At 35.3% G+C, this 23265-nt stretch overlaps 1 protein-coding gene across 1 annotated transcript in view; it reads right to left on the bottom strand.

The window, feature by feature from the left end:
• LOC132548295 (arfGAP with SH3 domain, ANK repeat and PH domain-containing protein-like) overlaps positions 1-23265 on the bottom strand; it is a 46073-nt gene that overhangs the window by 9439 nt on the left and 13369 nt on the right. The window contains exons 2-14 of the mRNA XM_060212150.1: positions 22011-22083; positions 14507-14587; positions 13439-13500; positions 12764-12888; positions 12289-12364; positions 8671-8724; positions 6995-7080; positions 6107-6266; positions 3349-3525; positions 1946-1993; positions 1636-1687; positions 950-998; positions 224-393 (exon numbers count right to left, since the gene is read on the bottom strand). Coding sequence (XP_060068133.1) covers positions 224-393; positions 950-998; positions 1636-1687; positions 1946-1993; positions 3349-3525; positions 6107-6266; positions 6995-7080; positions 8671-8724; positions 12289-12364; positions 12764-12888; positions 13439-13500; positions 14507-14587; positions 22011-22083 — 1213 coding nt within the window. The remainder of the gene's footprint in view (positions 1-223; positions 394-949; positions 999-1635; positions 1688-1945; positions 1994-3348; positions 3526-6106; positions 6267-6994; positions 7081-8670; positions 8725-12288; positions 12365-12763; positions 12889-13438; positions 13501-14506; positions 14588-22010; positions 22084-23265) is intronic.

Raw genomic sequence — 23265 nt, 5'->3', positions numbered from 1 at the left:
ACTTTTTCTGTAACAAAAATATATACATTCATTAAAAAATAACACATATTTTTTTAAAAGAATATTTAACAAATTTTTTACTCTAAAGATTCTTATTTTGGTACAATCAACGTTATATGCTAAAACCACAATGATGAATTAGCATATTTGCAATGATTGTTATATTGTTGAGCAATGTTGGTAAAATCAAGGTTACTACTAGGTATAATGCTACTGATCTCACCTGGTGCGTTACAGTCACAGCACACGTTGTTGCCTGGTAAACGTCGTACTCTGTCAATGATACTGGCTGTTAATTCCCGCACACTCTGGTTAAGTGCGGGAGCGTTGCTGTTGTTTTGGAACGCCTTCATTAGAACTTGCTCCTTTGCATTGTTTAACACCGAGATCCACCTGTAATATTATATTCGCTGATAATTAGGAGTTATTTCCCCTTAAAGTTAAACAAAATTTTATCCAAAATAGAAGTAATGAAAATCTTTTCAAAAGACTAACATCTTTTTCATGATAAGTGAACACCTAATATAATGTATTTTTATTCTCAATGGCATCGTCATAATGTATTATATTGTATTAATGGTAAATAATTGGTAACAGACTCGCCTTTCACCTAGGCACCCAGGGTTTAATTCCTGAACAGACACAAAAAGTTTGGGGTCACGTGCCTGACCATGTTGGTTTTTACCAGTTAATCTGGTCATCGTATTTATACAGAGACATTTCAAGCTTCTGCCATAACAGGAAGTAATTTTTGGTATAAAAGGCACACCGCCCATCGAAATTTCAATTTGACATTTTTTAATTTGCACTGTCAGGTTGAGATGAGCAAGGTATTTTACTGAACAAGCCCAAATACCTGTTACATGGTTAGGCATTAATCATGAAGTCAATTAAGCATTTAACACAAATGACAAAAGTATTTTTTTGGAATGATCTGTTTTAGACTTACTCTTCCATATTTTTGTCATCATCAGCCTGAAAGTGGTAGGTTCTGTTGTCTGTAACACAGTACATTTTATGAATTACTAACTACAAATTAATGCAAATTTCAAATGTTCATGTCTCTGTTTTATAAATATCTGGAATTGAAAGGTAACTATAAACAGGAGACAACAATAAAACAATAATGTGCAGACATTCAAAAACAAATTGGTACAGATGAACTTCAGAAATGATGAAGGTGGGTAGGGGGGTGGGGGGATGTGTTTGACCATTCTTATTGTGTTGATATGAAACAATATTTTTAACTGTTAAACCCTTTGCGATTGCTAGGAAAGAATTTCTTCAAACTGATAGATTAAAAACATCCCTAAAACATTCTCAAGGTAAGTTATCACATTTTAATGAAATATACCTATTTTTAAGTAACACACCCCAATATGTTTTACAGACTGCACTAATACTGTGATCTTCATCTGATTCAAGCACTCAGGCAACTTCTGATCTTCATAATTAAAATTGTCCATCATTGAAAATTAGAGAAAACTTAAAGATTCTGTAAGAGTTAAAACCAACCAGAGAGACAAGAATCAGAAAACAGACCACAGTGATGATTATCAGTTAAAAGATGAAATATCTAAACTTTCATAACAACTGTTTTTGTAACAATGGTTTAATATCAATATTGATACTCACTGGAGCTGGAGACTAGATCAAAACACCTCTTTCCTGTATCATCTGGGACTAACTGTTCAAATGAAGGAAAAAAAAGTTAATATTCAAAACAACACACAACACTCAAATTTACATACACACAGGAAATATTCATGATACAGAGAGACACAAAATCATCTTTTTACATCCTAACACTTAACAATCTTCCTGGTATGAACTAATAATAGTAGATTGTATTTCCACAAGTATGAATCATTGAGTAAATCAAATTTCCAAGAATTTTAATCCTTATTTATGGTCAATATTGTATAGTTTACTAAGAAGACAATACCTTGACTTGACAGGTAAGAAGATTTAATTTCACTGGGTCTTTGCTTTCCTGGAAAGAAAATAAAAGAGCTTTAAAGTGCTGTTTTCCTCTTTCTAGAAGTGTGTGAAACTGAACGAGGTTTTTTCATTCTATTAAAGGGCAAATCATTTCACTGCACTTCATTTGTTTGATAATAACCAAGTGACAAATGAACTAAAACCCAATGACCTGTATGATGACACCAGATTAGTATACAGTAAAACCTTGCTAAGTCAAACTCCTTTTGACCATGTCAATGGTTAGAGTAATACAGGGTATTCAATTACCCTGAGGTTGGTCAAAGGCTGTCACATAGCGATCATCCATGAACGCTCACTGTCCATGAACGCTGAGTGTCCATTAACGCTCACTGTCCATGAACACTCACTGTCCATGAATGCTCACTGTCCATGAACGCTCACTGATCATGAACGCTCACTGCCCATGAACGCTCACTGTCCATGAACACTGAGTGTCCATTAACGCTCACTGTCCATGAACACTCACTGTCCATGAATGCTCACTGTCCATGAACGCTCACCGATCATGAACGCTCACTGCCCATGAACACTCACTGTCCATGAATGCTCACTGTCCATGAACGCTCACTGATCATGAACGCTCACTGCCCATGAACGCTCACTGTCCATGAACGCTGAGTGTCCATTTACGTTCACTGTCCATGAACACTCACTGTCCATGAATGCTCACTGTCCATGAATGCTCACTGCCCATGAATGCTCACTGTCCATGAATGCTCACTGTCCATGAATGCATGTGGCCTGTGAATGACTATTTAATACTGTATTCTTTGACCAGTCCAAGTTATGATTGTGCTGAGGATCTGACAAACATTATTTCAGTGTCTGGAACTTTACTGAGGAGAATTGTGTAAAAATTTATAATCCCAACACTGTTCAATTTCAGCAGTATAGAGAAAGCATGCTGCAGAGAATAATGGTAGAACGATGAACACTTTTGCCTCATCTTCTTTAAATGACTTATAATAAAATAATGATTGTGTGTTGTTGTATTGCACATTGTGTTATAAACACATGAACAATCATGTTGAATAGCACATCTATACCTCCCACTAAATATATGCCATTATGCAATTTGTTTTTACTTTGTAACAAAGTTCCTTCTCAACAGCAGTTTACTTTCTGTATGGCAATCAGATATACAAATTTATATAAAATATCTGGATGAAACATCTTTTGTAGCAGTTTGCCTATGTTATCAAGCCAACATTTATCTCAAAACATAAAAATATGTGACATGTATATTTACACTTGATGGAGTGAATGATATAGTCATGTGACTTGTGTACTCATGATCTGTAACCTGATTGGTGGGTTAAAAGACCATGTGACCTGTATACTTACATCTGAGTGGCTGATAAACATGAGTCCATCTGTAATAATACATTTCCTTTTCTGCCAGACTTTTTTGATGCGTCCCTCACTTTTCTTGAGTAGGTAGCCATCCCGCACACAGCCATGGGCTTTGTTCCCTTGAAGCTGGTGTAAGCTATAGCCGGTGTGAGGTTTACTGGATGTTGGCTGTCACAATGGATTTCTTAATCAATTCATTTGTTAACACTACACATATATTTAAGTTAAAGAGTTATCTTCCCTTCTTTCCCCAGCTGATCAACGTAAAAGGCTGGCATATATATATATAACTATACTCATATTGCTTACATAACAATATATAAACTCTTCTTTGAGATATGTGTAGATTGATTTATTTTTTAAAATAGTTTCCATAAACAGGCATCACAGACTTTCTAAGACATTCCAATAAATTCTTGAGGAGCCAACAAAGAACTACACATTTTCTTTAATATCATCATCTCCAGGTAACAAAACCAAATATCTATAGCAACATTTGTCACCACAAAAAATGACTTACAGGTAACAAGAAACCATATCATACACTATAACTATACTATTACTTCCGTTACTATTGCCCACTTTTTATTTTGCTCTATATGTCATAGGATAAAAGTTACTCTGTGGGAAAAGTTTCCCCATCTACAGTGTACAGCATTGGGGATGAATATGAAAATACTTTTTGCTTACAACATTTCGGGAAAAACATGAAAAATCAAACAAGTTTTCTATAACAGCATGCATGAAAACTATTAAACTTACTACCTTTTCATATGTATCATCTGAGGGGAGCATGGTTTTGAAGATTAACAAAAAGAAAGAGATATCAAGCAACACTAATATTCACATTCAGCCGTCACCACCAGCCATGCAAATCACGAAAGGACTAAACCTAATTCACAATGTTATAAGAAGTACTGTAAAATCTTTGATTTTTATTCACAAATTTATATGTCCACAAAATGATCTCAGTATTGATGGATTTAGGAAACAAGATTTACCCAGGATATCAAGACAATGAATATACATGTTCTTGCTTAACCATTAGGTGTCATTTATATTCGAATAAGCAATTAGCAGGAAGTAAATTGCTTCACTGATTTAGTGATTGTCTTTCACCGACAAATTGAAATTTACAAAGAAATGCTAATTTCCCAAAAAGTTGCCAAGAAAAATTACAAAATTAAACTTTTCCCAAACCTGAAGCGATACACAATAAATACCAATATTGACATAAACAGAAACACATTACAACACTCAGTGATAGGTTACCCAGCCTGCTATGGAGATCCGGTTATGGGAATGCTTGTAGGAACAAACGTCACAAATATTAGTACACCTGTACAGGTATATTATTAAACCACAGAGAATGGAAGTGAAATGTGAGGTGATGTAAAGGAGGAAGAAGGACATCAGTAGGTAATACACACTCAAACAAGATATATTTGTCACAGTCCAGAAATTTCTGTATAACGAGTCATTTCAATCGCCCATCATTTTCATTTCTTTAATTATACACAGAGAATACTTTTACTGATTTAGTGTTTTAAGTCAAGGTCACCCTTACTAATTTACTATTTATAGAAATTTGTGTAACAATGATACTAATTAACATTAGGAGTGATATATTCATGTCTTAGAAATATTTTGATGACTGATGTAATATCTATCACTGGATTAAAACTTGGCACTACAATGATTTATTTACAAAACTAGAAAATGTATGTAAAACATGAATACCCTCAGAAAAAAAAAAAAAAATCATTTGTTTGATAAATTTACAGAATTTTTGTATTTGGCCTTTGACTGCAACCAAAGACCACTTCATTTAGTTAAGTAGTAGAACAAATGAGCCAAATCTGTTGAGAGGCTCTCACAGATATGACACTTATTTGTAATGCAGGTCATTTTTCAGTGGTTTGGGATATGTCTTCACTTAATTTGGGAAGAAACTCTGGGAATTTGGAAGCTTTAGGAGTTAACTGCATATAATCAGCCCCAAAAGTCCTGAGAAATCTCTCGTTACACAGGAAAGGAAGGATGGGTATTAGTAACATGCCTTTCCTTTTACAATGTGACAACAGCATAAAAAACAAACATAGTAGTATTGGAAATACCCAATCACAATCAATAAAGATTACTAGTATAGTATATATAAAATGATATAAATATAAGATGCAGAGAAGATGATTGTGTATACTGAATGCAGGCAAACACTAACCTATTTCACCATTTTGTCAATAAATCAAAAATAAAATGGCAGCTGAATGTTTTAATTAAGTTGAAAAGTATTTCAATATGCTTTACGGTGAATCTAACACTGGGCGACGACAGATATTTTAATGGGAGGGCAAAAATTACCCTGGGCCAATATTTCCCCATAGACAGCATATCAAGGATAGATGTGTGGGTGAACTGCTTGGACATAATCTGTTGACATAGTATTAGACCAGTGAGGAGGATTAACAATCTATAACATTCAATATATTAGTGGATGGGTTATCTAACATACCATGCTATCACAGGGTAGACAAATTCTTGGTATATGGCTTGCAATACAGTATATTATTATCAAAGCTGATTTTATTTTGACAGATGAGGCTGTATGATCAGAAATTACTATGTAACAGAGATATCAGGGAATTTTGTACAGGAGAAGATATTGGTTCTGACAGAAATCTAAGACCTATCTTACATATATTTTCATCTCTAGAATTTTTATTATGATATTGGGTGAGTGTTATCATACCTCTTTATATGACGTCATTGTTTCCTTGAGAGAGTCGCGGAGGTCGATAAGCTGTTGACGTTCCTTATTCTGTTGTTGTTTTATCTGGTTGAGCTGGATAACGAGGTTTTCTATAAACGACTGGAAATGGTTTATGGTTTTGAGGCCTTCTTGATAAAATCTGAAAACCAGTAAGTGTTTTGTTAGAGAAATATCTGATAATACCATTCATGGCAAATCACATCTAAATTAATCAATGTTCAAGAAATACAAACTAAACAAACTAAACAAATTGTATCTTGCACATATACACACACATAAACAAAAAAACAAAAAAACCAAGAGTACCAGTGAAGCTGATGACTGCTCCCCGAAATCAACTTTATTGGACACAAAATTTTAACAAAGGGCCATAACTCTGAAATCAAGGGGTTGTAAGGGATCAAGTGCCCAGACTTAGCTCCACTGCCCCTTGCTTTGGTATGACTGATGTATACATCTCTGTATGATCATTGTTAACCCAATTTCTTTGTCCTACCTTAAATGCAAGCAAAGTATATGCTCCGAAAACAAAATTTTAACAAAGGGCAATAACTCTGTAATTAAGGGGTTGTGGGTCCCAACATTTGTACACTGCACATTACCTTCGTATGATCAATGTTTACACCAAGTTTTATTTTACTACTTTAAATGCATGCAATTTAAAGTTTTGCTGTAGACACATGATTTCCACAAAGGTCAATAACTCTGTAATTAAGATGTTGTGCGTCCTGAATTTGGCACAAGGCACATTGTCTCAGTATGATCAATACATACACCAAGGTTTGTTATCCTACTACAAAGGGCAACAACTCTGTTATTGAGGAGTTGAGGGGCCATTAATGGTCATATGGTCATTAATATACATACGTTGTAAGAGCTCGATAATAGTCCACTAGATGGAGCAGTAGGTCCACACCCTTCTTCGTCTTGATCTCGTTCACTTTCAGAAAGTACTATCAACAAATTATACAACAGAAACAATTATTCAGTATATAATTTCTGCTTTCATAATGGCATTGCCGATGACTATTCTATAGTCTTCAGGTTTCAAAGGAATAATGCTATCAAGATTGTACGGACTTTTATGGAATATTATAAACAAGAGGCCCATGGGCCTTAACGGTCATCTGACAAAAAGCAAGCCAAACCTAGAAAGTGGGTTGAGGTCATTCATTTGAACAAACTTGGTAGCCTCTCCTCCAAGCATCTTACAGGCCCAATATCAGCACTCATGGACTTTTGCTTGTTGAGAGGAAGTCGTTTGTATATTTTAACATATTTGACCCCTGTGACCTTGAAAGTGGGCCAAGGTCATTCATTTCAACAAACTTTGTAGGGCTCCATGCCAGCATGCTATGGGCCAAGTATTAGCCCCCTAGGCCTTCTAGTATTTGAGAAGAAGTTATTTAAAGATTTTGACATATTTGACCCCTGCGACCTTGAAAGTTGTTCAAGGTCATTCATTTAAATAAACTTGGTAGCCTTTCCTCCCAGCATGCTACAGACCCAATATCGGCACTCATAGACTTTTGCTTATTGAGATGAAGTCCTTTGTATATTTTAACATATTTGACCCCTGTGACCTTGAAAGTGGGCCAAGGTCATTCATTTGAACAAACTTTGTAGGGCTCCATGCCAGCATGCTATGGGCCAAGTATTAGCCCCCTAGGCCTTCTAGTATTTGAGAAGAAGTTATTTAAAGATTTTGACATATTTGACCCCTGTGACCTTGAAAGTTGTTCAAGGTCATTCATTTAAACAAACTTGATAGCCTTTCATCCCAGCATGCCACAGGCACAATATCAGCAATCTGAGCCTTTTGGTTATTGAGAAGAAGTTGTTTCAAGATTTTAACATATTTGACCTCTGTGACCTTTAAAGTGGGTCAAGGTCATTCATTTGAACAAACTTGGTAGTCCTTCATCCCAGCATGCTACAGGCCTTATTTTAGTTGCCTGGGCCTTTTGATTACTGAGAAGAAGTCCTTTGAAGATTTAAAGACATTTGACCCCTGTGACCTTGAATGAAGGTCAAGGTCATTCATTTGAACAAACTTTAGCTACAGGCTAAATATTAGTTGCCTGGGCCCTCCAGTTATTGAGAAGAAGTCGTTTGAAGATTTTAAGACATTTGACCCCTGTGACCTTGAATGAAGGTCAAGGTCATTCTTTTTAACAAACTTGGTAGGGCTTCATCAAAGCAAGCTACAGGCCAAATATTAGTTGCCTGGGCCTTCCAATTATTGAGAAGAAGTCGTTTGAATGAAAAGTTTACGGACGGCGCACGGCGGACGGCGCACAGCCCACGGCGGACGACGACGGACGAAGCATGATGACTATAGGTCATCGGACCCTTCGGGTCAGATGACCTAAAAATGGAATTTGTTCACTGCTTGTAAATTTGTTTAAAAGATTTTCTTTCAATCATGTTCAAACAAACATCCATTTAATCATCAATCTGTGACAGTTTGGATTAAACTGAAGGGGACACATCAGGTTATGAAGGTGACAGAAACAAAGAAGAATGATGTTATGATAGACTACCTCACACAACTGTAGCTGGAAAACCTTTCTCTCCTTCTCCATTTCCTCAGCAATCTGTAAATCAAAAACAAATAACACTAAAAAATCCCTGTAGGTACCAAAATGTTTAGCAGTCACTAAACCTGAAAGTTGGACCAGATGAAAGATCCCACAAAGAATTTGATAAGAGTAGAATGCTAGGGTCAGTGGGAAAAACAAATCGAACGGAAGAATTGTCAGAATCTAGCAGGAAAGGTGACCTTGGTCCAATTATTTATGATCAAAGAAATTCTGTTTTAAACAAGTTTCATTTTATAGATATATGTAAACTTTGTTTATTGAAAGTTTTTTTTCCTTTTTTTCTTCTTTGGCTCAATTTTTTGACTTTACCAAAAGCTTAACACAAAATGAATATTAGGAGTCAACAAATGAACCACTGTTTTCTTCCTTGATTTTAATTTCAAGGTAACTGGTTTTTTTTTTTGTAGCAACTTTATTCCATCCTCGAATCTTGTTGTTTATAAAACCTCACTAAAGTAAACTTTACAGTGTAAGATTTTAAGTTATACTAAAGATCATTAAAGGCATCCATACAAATTATCAAAGTTCCCTCAAGTTTCATTTTCTGCCCTGGGCTATATTTTTAGATGGGAGGAGGGGGAACCCGTAACCATTTCAGACCAGTCTGTGTAGACATTGTTTTGTCCTTAGACAAGGTACATCATTCTAATGCTAAGGAGGGAATGTAACAGGCCTCCCTTATGTTGTTCTGTGAGGTAGCCAGCTATTAAAAGGACACCCTTAAAATGACCCTAGTTGTTCACTGGCCAATAGATCCAATAAGCATATAAACCCAACAAACACGGTCTTACTGTGAGAGGAAACTGTAGTACAATTTTTCTCTGGGAAAGCCACATGGTGGGTAGGTAATTACCCTAACATTTGGGGAATTGGACCTTGATCAGGTAGGTGAGTCCTGAAAGCCTTACTACTGTGACGCCTGGCTATCCGTGATTTGACTATTATCCGCTATCATATCATGATCTAACTACACGCAAAATATGATTTCTATTGCAGTAATACTCTTCATGAGACAAATCTAAGATGTCTGAATGAGGAGAAAGTTTGAAAAGTAATTATTTCTGTAACTTTTTTCATAACAGCAAAACAAAAATATCATGGGACATTGGGAATGTAACAAAGGTACAGCTAATGTACCAGGACAAAACTGGTAATGTTGAAAATTTTATCAAACAATACCAAATGATTACCTCGGAAAATTTAATCTTTTATTATTTTTTCTTTCTGCCTTGTTTTTCCTTCATCAGAACCGTGTTTAATTGTTTTTAGATTAACAGAACAATGAAGATCCTCAGCGCTTGAGGAAAGTATTAATTCCTTTTTATTTTCACACACTGGAGGCTTTAATAATTGACATGAGGCGTGGGTATTGATTCCGTATTGGAGGACAATGGGCTGACTCAACAATATTGATCCGTCCCAATGACCACACCTGCTGCAGGTGTGCTTGCAACATCTCGTTAAGCTTATCAAAGACACTGTTATTTAATTACAGGAAATTAATAGTATTAAAATCAATGCCTGCTGATGATGTAACATGTTATGTTAAGCTGTTAGGGTCATTAAAAGCTGTAGTTTTATGGATTTCTCAACAATTTAACTTTCTATAAATACTGCATATGGATAACTGTTTAACAGGGCCACACTTTCTACCATATCAATTACACTGCAGTATGCATCATCAATACCATTTCCAACTTTTTAAAGGAAACAAGTACTGAATAAGGTTGATTTTTTTCAGGAAATATGAGCAACTCTCCCTAAATCCAAGTTCCATTTTAACTTTCTCAGGAAATATAAATTAATTTTCAGTTATATCTTTTATTGCTCAAAACAATTCTACTTTGTAAGGAAATATGAATAACAAAAGCTATATTTACTTCTCAAATACTGCTTCATTTTACAAAGAAATATTAATTACTATTCAAATACTGTCTTGATCTGTACAAATTCACTTTTATGGAAATCTGAACTACCAGGTAAACTTTAATCTCTCATAACATCAATTTTAAAATTATTTTACAAATAAACTCCAGTCAAATAAGGAACTAAACAGACACAGGCATATAACCAATCCTGTAAGCTTTGTACTCACAACATAGGTTTTGTTAACGGAAAATGTGTGACCACATAATGGTAGAATTTCCTAAGAAACCAATTTTGAAAATATTCACCATCCTGTGATGAAGCTATCATTTACTGCTTTGGTGAATGATTGTAAAGAATAAAAAATTCAACATCTCCATCATGGAGTTTGTTTATAAAGGTCAAGGACAAGAATATATCTTATAAAACATATTCATATACCGTAAATATTCGCGTATAGTGCGCACTTTTTTAAGCTGAAACTGTCGTGTCAAAAAGGGGGTGCGCACTATACGCAGGTACATGCCATTCCTGGGGTTATCATTCCCGAGTTCTGCATCCGCCATATTGGATTACCTCCCTTCACATAATTATATGTAAAAGTCGTCGGTCTTATATGATAGTTTGGAGATAAAAACAACAAAAAAATAAAATGTTTTAATCATCTGCCATTCACGCTAGCATTACGGTGAATATAATTTTTTTTTCGTTTCCAGTCGGTCTTACTATTGGTCGGGGCTATAGTAGTGTTTGAATTTCTGCCTCATTTTGATAATGTATCTGTGGAATTCAATGAATCCGGATGTTTTTAGGCGATTGTCGTTCTGTTCATAAATCGGACAGCCCATCCCACCGATGCCCAAAGTTGGTGACCCCATGACCTCTCTTGATCTGCATGGCCCGCACGCGCAGTTCTGTTGTACTGGCAGCGATGCCGGGATATCTGCGATCGCATACAAAGTTGAACAGCTCTCTCTCTCTCCATCTCTAGGTGTTTTGCTGTCGCACCTTTGTCAGCCCTTCTGGTCAGTGGTTGGGACTTTAAACGGTCTTTTCTTTCTTCCGTGCCTTGATATTTCACTCTTGAATGTCGAAGCGGCGACCGGCGGCACGAAACTCCAGTCTCTCGGCGTAGTCAAATGGCGTTCGCAGTTTCACCATGTCGAAGTCGGTGTAAACAATATATCATTAAATACCTTCGGATACCGCGGTGGGTACAGATACCATGAAAGATCATGCCTATACTGAACAAACCACCTGCTTTTATGGGGACAAGGTAGGATTGAAAATGTTCAGACAGTTAAAACAACATCGTTTTCTGACCAATATTACGCGTTCAGCCCAAGCCAGGTGTCATCAGTCTCCTCGTACTCAACGTGTTAACTGTCATTAACCGTTAATTATACAATCAGCCAAGCCTTTCAGGCTTGTTAGGTCACCTGGGTAAATTTGTTTACTTAAGGTAATTACAGGTGTTAGGGTCACGCTCATTGTGGTTTCCTAATTATCAATGGATCAGACCACATCAAATGTTTCGTCGCAGTGACCAGTCAATTAATTTTTCTGTAGATTTTTTTTTTTTAAATCTGATCTCCAAAAAGTACCTGCGCACTATACGCGAGTGTGCACTATATGCGAATATTTACGGTATTAAACACACACTTTACAGTATCCAAACCTAACAATAATTACCTCCGACCCACACACTTCCACTCGATGCATGTGAGCTTCCTTGGCTTGTTGTTTCTTCTCCTTCTCAATTTTGGCACTGAAAAAAGGGAGATAATCTTATTTTGAGTAACTAAATTAGTGCCTTCCCAATTGAAATCCATTCAGAGATTTCAAGAAATCTTCTTCTATTTAATAAATGTACAGAGAAGTTTGAGATTAACTGAAAAGCATTGCTTGAATTTATAAAATGGGATAAAAACTAAATAAATAATCCTATTAATAGAACATCATAGTAGAGAATCTGAGGAAAATGTTTTTCCTTTCAATCTGTCTTTACCCCCCTCCCCCCACATCTGGTTACAAGTCAGTCCACATCTATTAGTATTCAATCACCTATTTCATTACCCTGTAATAAGCCCAAATATTGACTTTTACATAAGTTATATGTTTGTCTCCTGTACTAATCAAAGGATAAAATATCCCAGATGTAACTTACAATTTGGTTTCATAATCTTTCCAAGCCTTATCAAAGGGCTTTTTCATGTCACCTTTGACCCCCTTCAGGTCCCCCTTGAGGAAGGCATCCAGAGGATACAGTAACATGCTATTTAATTTTGTTACCTGTTGAAACAGAAATGTTTTACATTATCCTCATCAGACTCCATCTTATCACTTAACACAAACACTTAAGACGGGGAATATCTTCCTTCTGGATTGATAATTTTACTGTGAGAATTGTCCACAATGGAGAACTTACACTCTTTCTCTTAGTAATAGGACTCCTTTAAAATTTCAAGAAAAAAAAGAAAGATCATGACTTAGCTGAAGAAATCCTACAATAACCAACATCATGGATAAGAAAATGGCATCTATAACCAATAGCTGCTTTCCTTTACAAATTATCTAAATTTTGAGAACTCACTCTATTGCTAAGTTATGACACTTGTTTTGAAAGTCGTATAACAAAAAACACCCTATATTCACAAATGACCTAAGCAGTTCGTTGTTATAATCTATGTTTACCAATTGGTTAAAAAAAAATAACATAAACATAAGATAATTAACAGTTCACATATATATATATATATATATCACCATGTTCACACAATCTGGTACTTACTAATTGGTGCATACAAGTGAACACTAATTCAAACCAATACCACACACTCACCAGTTCATTCATACTGCCAGCCAATTCTTTTGTCACAGTGGAGAATTTAAAAAAAGCCTCATCTGCAAAATTGAAATATGAAAATGATAACAAAACTTACCATCAGGGACTTTAACATTTTCATGTCTCACCAAACTTTCTAAAGATACCACAGAGAACTGCTACACAAATATTCATTGAGCTTAATCAAATATCTTCTTTAAAAAGCATTTTTCTCAGTCAAACACTATTTTCACTGTTAAAGAGCTTTTGTTTACTTTATAATCAATTATCTACTGCTGTCAATTAAATCTGCTTTGAAGTCTTTCCTTCTCTTTCTTTCACACGAAATGAACAGGAAATAACTGCATTTCTGATACCTTATCAAAATAGCAGATGGGATGTACACACACTCAAAATGGAACTCCTTCATCTAATAGTTAGTTTAGATAATACCCATTGTAGCATCAGGAAGAATGAGACTCCGGTTTAAATGAGTATACTGAGATAATATTTGTGATAAAACACTGCTGAATGAAACAGGAAAAATTGTACAGTTCCCTACAAGGTAATAAATACCTTGGAACACTTAAGAGGAACATTTCCTTACACCAGTACTTCAAAACATTGACAACTTAGGGATGATAGACCATAAAGCAAGTTTTCTTCACTACTGTTTTCAGAATAACCACAGAATATTGAACAGACAAATTGTAATTCAGTTACAATATATTTTTACTTCAAGCTCTCCTAAAGCAAAGATCTGACAAGACTAAAATTCTGGTTTTAAGAATATATAGCAAAATTTGCACATGGCCGAAAAAAGAGTCTCGGTTTTTCATCTTGTGTTAGAAAATTATCTAAATATTGACCAATCAGAGGATATCCTGTTTGTAACAGATAAACTAAGGGCAGCAACTCTATATTGGAACCATGCGGATGGTCCTTGATCATCAACCCATCCAATTACTCTATGTGGAATGCATGTCGAATATAGATTTAGCAGTACTATTAGGGTACTAAAACAGGAGACTATACAGCTGCAACAAGCTTCCTGGTAAAGGTATTGTCAGATTAACAGTAACTTACTTATTTCAACTTCCTGGTCAACTCGTCCCCGACCAAGATTATCCAGATTTTCTGCGAAGGTTCCCTCATTGTCAACATGACCTGTTAAGACAAATTACACTAAATATGATAAAAACAAATACTTGTTTCATTGATAGAACAGTATAGAATCACTCATAATGAGTCAAAACACTTGCCTCAGAGGGAGACTGCATATGCATGCATGGGGCCCATTATTATGTTTCAATCCATCATGATCTTTCAGCATCATGTAATTGTTTATAATATCATTTCTTTGACAAGTTAGTGCCAGTAGGAATCATTGATGTCATAAACAATCTCCATCAGAGCTTCATTATGCAAATGAGCTGCCACAGCTGATGTTTATAGATAAACGAATCAATTGCTTTGTTTTTGTCATGATTGATTACTATAAATGAACTCGACTTCAGTTGACACAATCAAATTTGAGCACATCATCCTTTTTTCTTTTTAGCAATTTAGCACATTGATACATAAACAGTATACAACAAATGTATTTAGCACAATCAGATTTTGGTACTGCTGACATGAATATTCAATCCTAAAATTACATGACTTCTAAGATAAGTCCCTTTACAGTATATTTATCTGTTTTGAGTTTACTAATGCAGATAGCAGGGAAATTGGGCTGAATGTAACTTTCAACAGTTCGCAATTAAACATATTTCATTCCAATATATATTGAAAGTAAACTTGTTTGCATATGTTTTCTTAATCATTCAAAATAAAAACAAAACTAGAAATTGTTGCTAACAATTTTGCAGGCTTTTCACTTCTTTGGCGACAATCTACCGAAAAACAAAACATTAAATTCATCGGAAGGATGTTCTGCATCGATCAAATTTTGAAAACTTCACCAAACAGCGAGCTTTTTTATTTGACATATTCTCTGATAACATGTCATGACAAAAATTTAGATAAGGATTTTGGAGATATCTTCGTTTTTAAGTTTTTAACTTATGACGTCATGGCGGCCATATTGGATTTTTGACCTACTTAAAAATTTGGCATCGACAAGTTCATATACGTATCTACATAAAGGTGAATAGAATGTATATCTATATATTTCAATTTAAAAGATTAGGAACCCACAAAATTGGAAGAAGAATAATAATAAGAAGAATAATAAGAAACCGAAAAAAACAATAGGTCTTTTCACCACTTAGTGAAAAGCCCTAATTATGACATGAAAACAATACATTAGGTTGTGGTGACGACCAAAGAGAAGAATTATAAATAGTTGGTCAGACATGAATCGGTTTAATAAGTCATCTAAGTGTCATTTTAATCAAAATATACAGATATATTTTCTTATTCTATTTAGTCCGCTTAACATTCAATATTTAGTCTTTCTGATGTCTAACATTCATTTCATAGATTAAAGAAAGTATTAGTGCCTATTTAATACTTTTCTATAAAAACATGTAACTTAAATTAAATACTGAAATTAACTTGTCATAGAATTATTTTCATTCATTATTTAATTGATAAGGACGACGATTATTTATGATAAGAAAATATTACTTATAATATGTTGCTGACATTCCATCTGATTTACCAGTTTGTGGTGTTTTTTATTGCACAGTTCAACTTTAAAAAGTATAAAAAATACTAATACTCCTCCTCTCCCCATTTCAAACAGCTTCCCCTCCCCTTTCCAATCTCAAATACCCTCCCCTCCCAATCTCAAACAGCCTCCCCTTCCCCTTTCCCATCTCAAATACCCTCCCCTCCCCTACCCTTCCCTCTCCATCTCCAACAGTCTCCCCTCCCCTCCCCATCTCAAACAGCTTCCCCCTCCCCTTCCCCATCTCAAACAGCCTCCCCTCTCCATCTCACACAGTCTCCCCTCCCCTCCCCATCTTAAATAGCTTCCCCCTCCCCTTCCTCATCCCAAACAGCCTCAGCAACCTGTTGTTGAGAGACATCTGAGCATGTCTGAAGGCGATGAAATCTGACAACACATACATCTTCATTGACAAGATAATAGACTTAGGTATATCTGTCTATAGTCTGTTTCATAAAACAACTACCACGAAGGTAATAACAGTTAGCTTACACCATGCACTAAGGGCAGCATCTGTTTAACATCTAAATCAAACTTCTAGTTTCCAACATTGTTTATTACTCTAAAAATATAAACAAACAAACCAAGGAAGGACAGGCCCATCAATATACAGATGGAATCTTTACAGCATTTACATCACCATTGTCTAGTCAAAAGACATTAGGAATATTCAAATGTTTAGAAGATATCTTAAAGCAAGTATCCCACACACAGATAAATAGAAAGATGGACAAATGTGCAAATGCAATCATATCATAAAAGTCACAGGTTTCACAGAATGGTGAATCAGAACTTGCATCTGACTTGTACACCTACAGGCAACAAAATCATGAATGGATCTTGCAAGTAAAATATGAGGGAAAAAAATACAAGTATTAATTGCTTAACCCTATGTACAGACAACTTTATCTACATTCCATATCAAAATGCTCTATTCTGTCTAAATTATTCTATAAAAATGAAACAATTACACATTCATATTATATCTATGTATCAAATGTCTTTCTCAAAGGATTTTTATGATATAACCTAGCCACACGAGATGACTGTGTGTACTTGATGTAGTATGAGATCACAACCTAACACAAGTATAGGAGTCAGGGTTTTGACAACAAGCCAAGCCAGCAGTGCACCACACAAGTTGAGCTCCGTGGACACAGATGAATCCATCTGACTCCCACTGATGATCAACAACAAACAAGAAATATATTTGTGATTCATCCAAACAGTATATAAATGAGGATGGGGCAGATACATCACCCTAATATTTATGTACTTATGTACTAGTACCTAACCATCTGTCACAACTTTAAAATGTGGGATAGCTGAATTTTTGTCAATTGAGTCTGGTGACCAGAAAGGCTACGTAAGAAGATGAAGCTTTTTATAGTTATGTCCCTAACCAGGAGTCCAAACAGACTGAAATTCTATATCTGTTTTTAATTGTGTTTTTTTCCATCGATATTTTCCCTTTTGAAATCAAAGCCTTTGAACTAAATTGCAAGATGAAAGTGCACTTTTCCAGAGTCAATGTGCTGTTATAATGAAATGTCAAAATGTTGTTCTTGTTTATCAAATTGTCAACAGTCACTGTCATTTTGAAGTGGAATCGCCTTGAAGTAGCTAGCTATCTCACTGAACATCATTGGGGAGGACTGTCACATATCATCCAGACCAATTAGGGTACTGTTAATGTAGTGCTAAAATTTCATGGTTTTTCCAAAAACACTGATTTACATTGGCATTTCAATGATAAATCTTCATCACTAAGAAAACTTGTACCATGTAATTGATATCAACATAAATCTGTTTATCATAAATATACCAAAAAAAAGTTCATGGAATTTAAAGTACCCACGAAATTTACAAAAATAAATCTCCCATAAAAATTCACAATTCTGCAGTAAAATTTCTTTTCAAAAGACAAATCATGTCACAACATATCGTTTCTCAGCTTCCTGAAAAACATAAACCGACATGGGTAGTCAGTGTTGAACCAAGCTTCTCAGATCTGCTCAGATCAATACAACCAATCATCACAGTAAAAAGAAGTGTGAATCACCATCTAGTCTCTCACCCCACCCCTCACCCTTTCCCCCCTCCCTAAGCACATCCCCTCAACCCCTCTACTCCCCAACCCCCCACCTCACCCTTTCCCCCCTCCCTCAGCACATCCCCTCAACCCCCCCAACTACCCAACCCCCCCTCGCCCCTTTCCCCCCTCCCTCAGCACATCCCCTCAACCCGCCAACTCCCCCCCTCACCCTTTCCCCCCTCCCTAAGCACATCCCCTCAACCCCTCTACTCCCCAACCCCCCACCTCACCCTTTCCCCTCCCTCAGCACATCCCCTCAACCCCCCCAACTCCCCAACCCCCCCTCGCCCCTTTCCCCCCTCCCTCAGCACATCCCCTCAATCCCCCAACTCCCCCCCCTCGCCCCTTTCTACCGAATTACTGGCCATGTATCAATGAATATCGTTTTCACTCACAGCAACAAATTTCCTATAAAAAAAGTCCCGGTAATGATTTGTTTACACTGATCTTATTCTAACTCATTTCTGTTCTTATTCTGCCATTATTTCTTCTAACTTAGTCTGAAGGTTCTGATAACAAGTCAGCATTTCCTTGGTTGTTCCTAAAACAGCACTGACCTGTTCATTTGCCAAGTAGGAAATATGAGGCTGTTAACATGAATATGATGTCTCCACACTAAGTCAACTGTTGTACTGCATCCTTCTGTTGTCACAAACATATCACTAAAATGGTAGCTAATTACTTCATCAATAAAGCTCTTGAAGCACTCACGCAATTTTTCAATTTGTTCATAGCTCAGGCACATTTACAAACCTATCTAATTTGAAACAGACACTTGATGATTAAATTAAAAAGATAGTGCAGTAATTTACGAAGGTCCTTTAAAACAAAAACAAATCATTATATGGAGTGAAATTGAATAAATTCAAAGATAAAAGACTAACTTTCACTGCCTCAATATGTCATACTTAAAATATGACACTACTTGGGAAAGCTGGATATATACGCCTATGTGACCTAAAACAACTGGTACGTACTCCACCACTCAAGTAGTTTTAATAGTAATGTTGCCCTTGTAACCTTAAATTGTATCAAGTAATACATTGGAACCCTAAATACCAGTACTACTATAGTATTCTGACTTTTGTAATAAGTGAAAATGGTGACCTTGACCTTAGGACCATAAATAAAGCATTGACCTTGAAACCCTAAACAAAGCACTTCCAAGGTGTTTGGACTTTTAAATCAAGTGAAAATGGTGTCCTTGACCTTGAAACCCTAAATAAAGCTTTGACCTTGAAGCCCTAAACAAAGCACTTCTAAGGTTTCTGACTTTTAAATCAAGTGAAAATGGTGTCCTTGACCTTGGAACCCCAAAAAAGCATTGACCTTGAAACCCTCAACAAAGCACTTCTAAGGTTTCTGACTTTTAAATAAAGTGAAAATGGTGTCCTTGACCTTGGAACTCTAAATAAAGCACTTCTAAGGTGTTCTGATCATTAAGGTAAAATTCCACTTCAAAGATAATTACTTTCAGGAATCATCAGTAGGAAACCCTATCAATATTGGAAATACTCCAATAATCCCTCAAGATTTTCCAAGAACTCTTCATGGCAGGCCGTAGTTAATATATAATGACTTAATATAGACAGGGTTAAAGGATGTAGCCTGACACAACGATCGATCACCATGATCACCATCCTAGGTAACACAGAACATAACCCTCATACAGCATATATCTATCGTGAATAAACCCGGAGGTCTGACACTTCATCATCAAAGTCAGGGGTGGGCCAATTGTGACTCCTCCCCTTGAAGAATCTCGATGGGATTTATGTAATTTCTGGAAATACTTAAATTTTACATTGTGGGACCAATTGTTTTTGTAAATATTTTAAAATCCAACTTAAGCCAACCTCTGGTGTTTAACAGTATTTGCTAAAATTGTTTATTTAAGTTAACAGGTTTTATGTCCATTATTACAGCCTTTCGGCCCTAAATCGGGTCATAAAATACAGGAAATTGAGTAGAACCAAAAAAAGAGTGATGAGTGGGATACAAAGATTAGGCAAGAGAACGAAACTGTCGAAATTTAACAGCAGCAAAAATTTTCTCTATATTGTAATTCCATTAAGTTATGATAAGACATGCCTCAATCATTAGAAAGATTGGAATTTACGCTGAATAATACATTCATCATGCATGAACATGACAATCTATCAGTAGTCATGAGGTGATTCAATGAATAATCATTTTAGCAGACATGACACAAATACACGATGCCTGTGTTTGAAGAAACTTCTCCTAAAGTAAAAGTGTTTTTTTTTTCTTTTAAATCAAAATAAATGTCTATCACAGAGAAAAGAAGCTACCAAGCGTTTATTCAGACGAGGTGGATTGAATTTAATTATATATATTTCTGACAGTGTATATGTAATATACCTGTCAGTGAACTGTTTTTCAGGTGGAGATCTTGAGGAAGATTATCTCATCAGATACTAAGTATACTTCAGTAATAGGCTGAGATGTTTACACATAATAAATACCCCTGATACTTGAAGGAAAATAACAAGCGTATAAACAGGTACTCTGAACCCATGCCAATGGTTCTGTGCCCAACTTCAAACCTATACTTTATTGAAACAAGTTCATGCTGTTAGGAATTAAACCACAATATTAATAGGAAAGCTCAGCTTGCTTGTCTTGTCCGATAATTCTTATGTTTGACAGAGCTAGAAAATTCTAATGTTTGACAGAGTTCGAAATTCTTATGTTTGACAGCTAGAAATTCTTACAAGCAAAAGAAATTCTTAGATTTGACAGTTAGAAATTCTTACGTTTGACAAGAGATAGAAATTCTTACGTTTGACAAGAGATAGAAATTCTTAGATTTGACAGTTAAAAATTCTTACGTTTGACAAGAGATAGAAATTCTTACGTTTGACAAGAGATAGAAATTTTTAGATTTGACAGTTAGAAATTCTTATGTTTGACAGAGTTAGAAATTCTTTGTTTAACATAGTTAGAAATTCTTAGATTTGACAAGAGTTAGAAATTCTTACATTTGACAGTTAGAAATTCTTACGTCTGACAGAGTTAGAAATTCTTACGTTTGACAAGAGTTAGAAATTCTTACGTTTGACAGAGTTAGAAATTCTTACGTTTGAAAGTTTGAAATTCTTGTTTGACAGAGTTAGAAATTCTTAGATTTGACAGTTAGAAATTCTTACGTTTGACAGTGTTAGAAATTCTTACGTCTGACAAGAGTTAGAAATTCTTACGTTTGACAGAGTTAGAAATTCTTACGTTTGACAGTTTGAAATTCTTGTTTGACAGAGTTAGAAATTCTTAGATTTGACAGTTAGAAATTCTTAGATTTGACAGTTAGAAATTCTTACGTCTGACAAGAGTTAGAAATTCTTACGTCTGACAAGAGTTAGAAATTCTTATGTTTGACAGTTAGAAATTCTTGTTTGACAGAGTTAGAAATTCTAATGTTTGACAGAGTTAGAAATTCTTACGTTTGACAGAGTTAGAAATTCTTACGTTTGAAAGTTTGAAATTCTTGTTTGACAGAGTTAGAAATTCTTAGATTTGACAGTTAGAAATTCTTACGTTTGACAGAGTTAGAAATTCTTACGTCTGACAAGAGTTAGAAATTCTTACGTTTGACAGAGTTAGAAATTCTTACGTTTGACAGTTTGAAATTCTTGTTTGACAGAGTTAGAAATTCTTAGATTTTACAGTTAGAAATTCTTAGATTTGACAGTTAGAAATTCTTACGTCTGACAAGAGTTAGAAATTCTTATGTTTGACAAGAGTTAGAAATTCTTACGTTTGACAGTTAGAAATTCTTGTTTGACAGAGTTAGAAATTCTTACGTTTGACAGAGTTGTACAGAGCTTTGATAGATTTCTTCATTTTGTTCAGCCCACTTCGGTCCATGTCCAGTTTCTGTAAATATAGAACAGATCAATAAAAGATTTATCTCCTCACAATAGCAAATTGAAAGTGACTGTATAAACACAGCAAATGTCTACTATAGCTAACTTAATACATCAGAGACAAGCATCTTTTACTGCCAGCAAATAACAATGTACAATGAATAAAGATCATAGCTTACGATGGGGTTAGTATTGACGTCATTTACGACTTGCACTTAACATCAAAATATGCAAAAAAATTGCCAGCAATACGACTGATATTTACTAATTGGTTTTATAGAATTCAACTCAAATCCTTAGTGTATAACTTAACTGTGAAACAGTTTTTAAAAAGCATATTGAGGAGGAAATCCTGACAATTTTACGTCTTTCAAACATGTCCTATGTACATAATGTAGAAAATTGGACCCATATACCACACCTGCATCTTACATTGTGAACCAGTGTTAAATATATCAATATTGCATTTGGTAAACTTAAGCACTCCTTTACGCATATTTTGACTGCACTGAATTTAATATTGTCACAAATATTGCCTGTACTGGCAGTCATTGTTATGTAAAGTAACTTTCTGTGTCATATAATGTCTTGATGACCATGACTGATGTCAAATACATTGGGACAGACTTTGATGACCTTTATCTATGTCAAATTAACAAGGACAGACTTTGATGACCTTTTCTATGTCAAATTAACAAGGACAGACTTTGACGACCTTTTCTATGTCAAATTAACAAGGACAGACTTTGATGACCTTTATTTATGTCAAATTAACAAGGACAGACTTTGACAACCTTTTCTATGTCAAATAAACGAGGCCAGACTTTGACGACCTTTATCTATGTCAAATAAACAAGGACAGACTTTGACCACCTTTATCTATGTCAAATAAACCTGAACAGACTTTGACAACCTTTATCTATGTCAAATTAACAAGGACAGTCTTTGACCTTTTCTATGTCAAATTAACAAGGACAGACTTTGACGACCTTTTCTATGTCAAATTAACAAGGACAGACTTTGATGACCTTTATCTGTGTCAAATTAACCAGGACAGACTTTGACGACCTTTTCTATGTCAAATAAACAAGGCCAGACTTTGACGACCTTTATCTATGTCAAATAAACTAGGACAGACTTTGATGACCTTTATCTATGTCAAATAAACTAGGACAGACTTTGACGGCCTTTT

Source organism: Ylistrum balloti, unplaced genomic scaffold (genome assembly GCF_031769215.1).
Source record: "Ylistrum balloti isolate Yb309-2 unplaced genomic scaffold, AGI_CSIRO_Ybal_v1 Utg370008, whole genome shotgun sequence".
NCBI classification, from domain to species: domain Eukaryota; kingdom Metazoa; phylum Mollusca; class Bivalvia; order Pectinida; family Pectinidae; genus Ylistrum; species Ylistrum balloti.
Note: the sequence above shows the minus strand (reverse complement) of the source record. Positions and strands in the feature narration are given on the sequence as shown.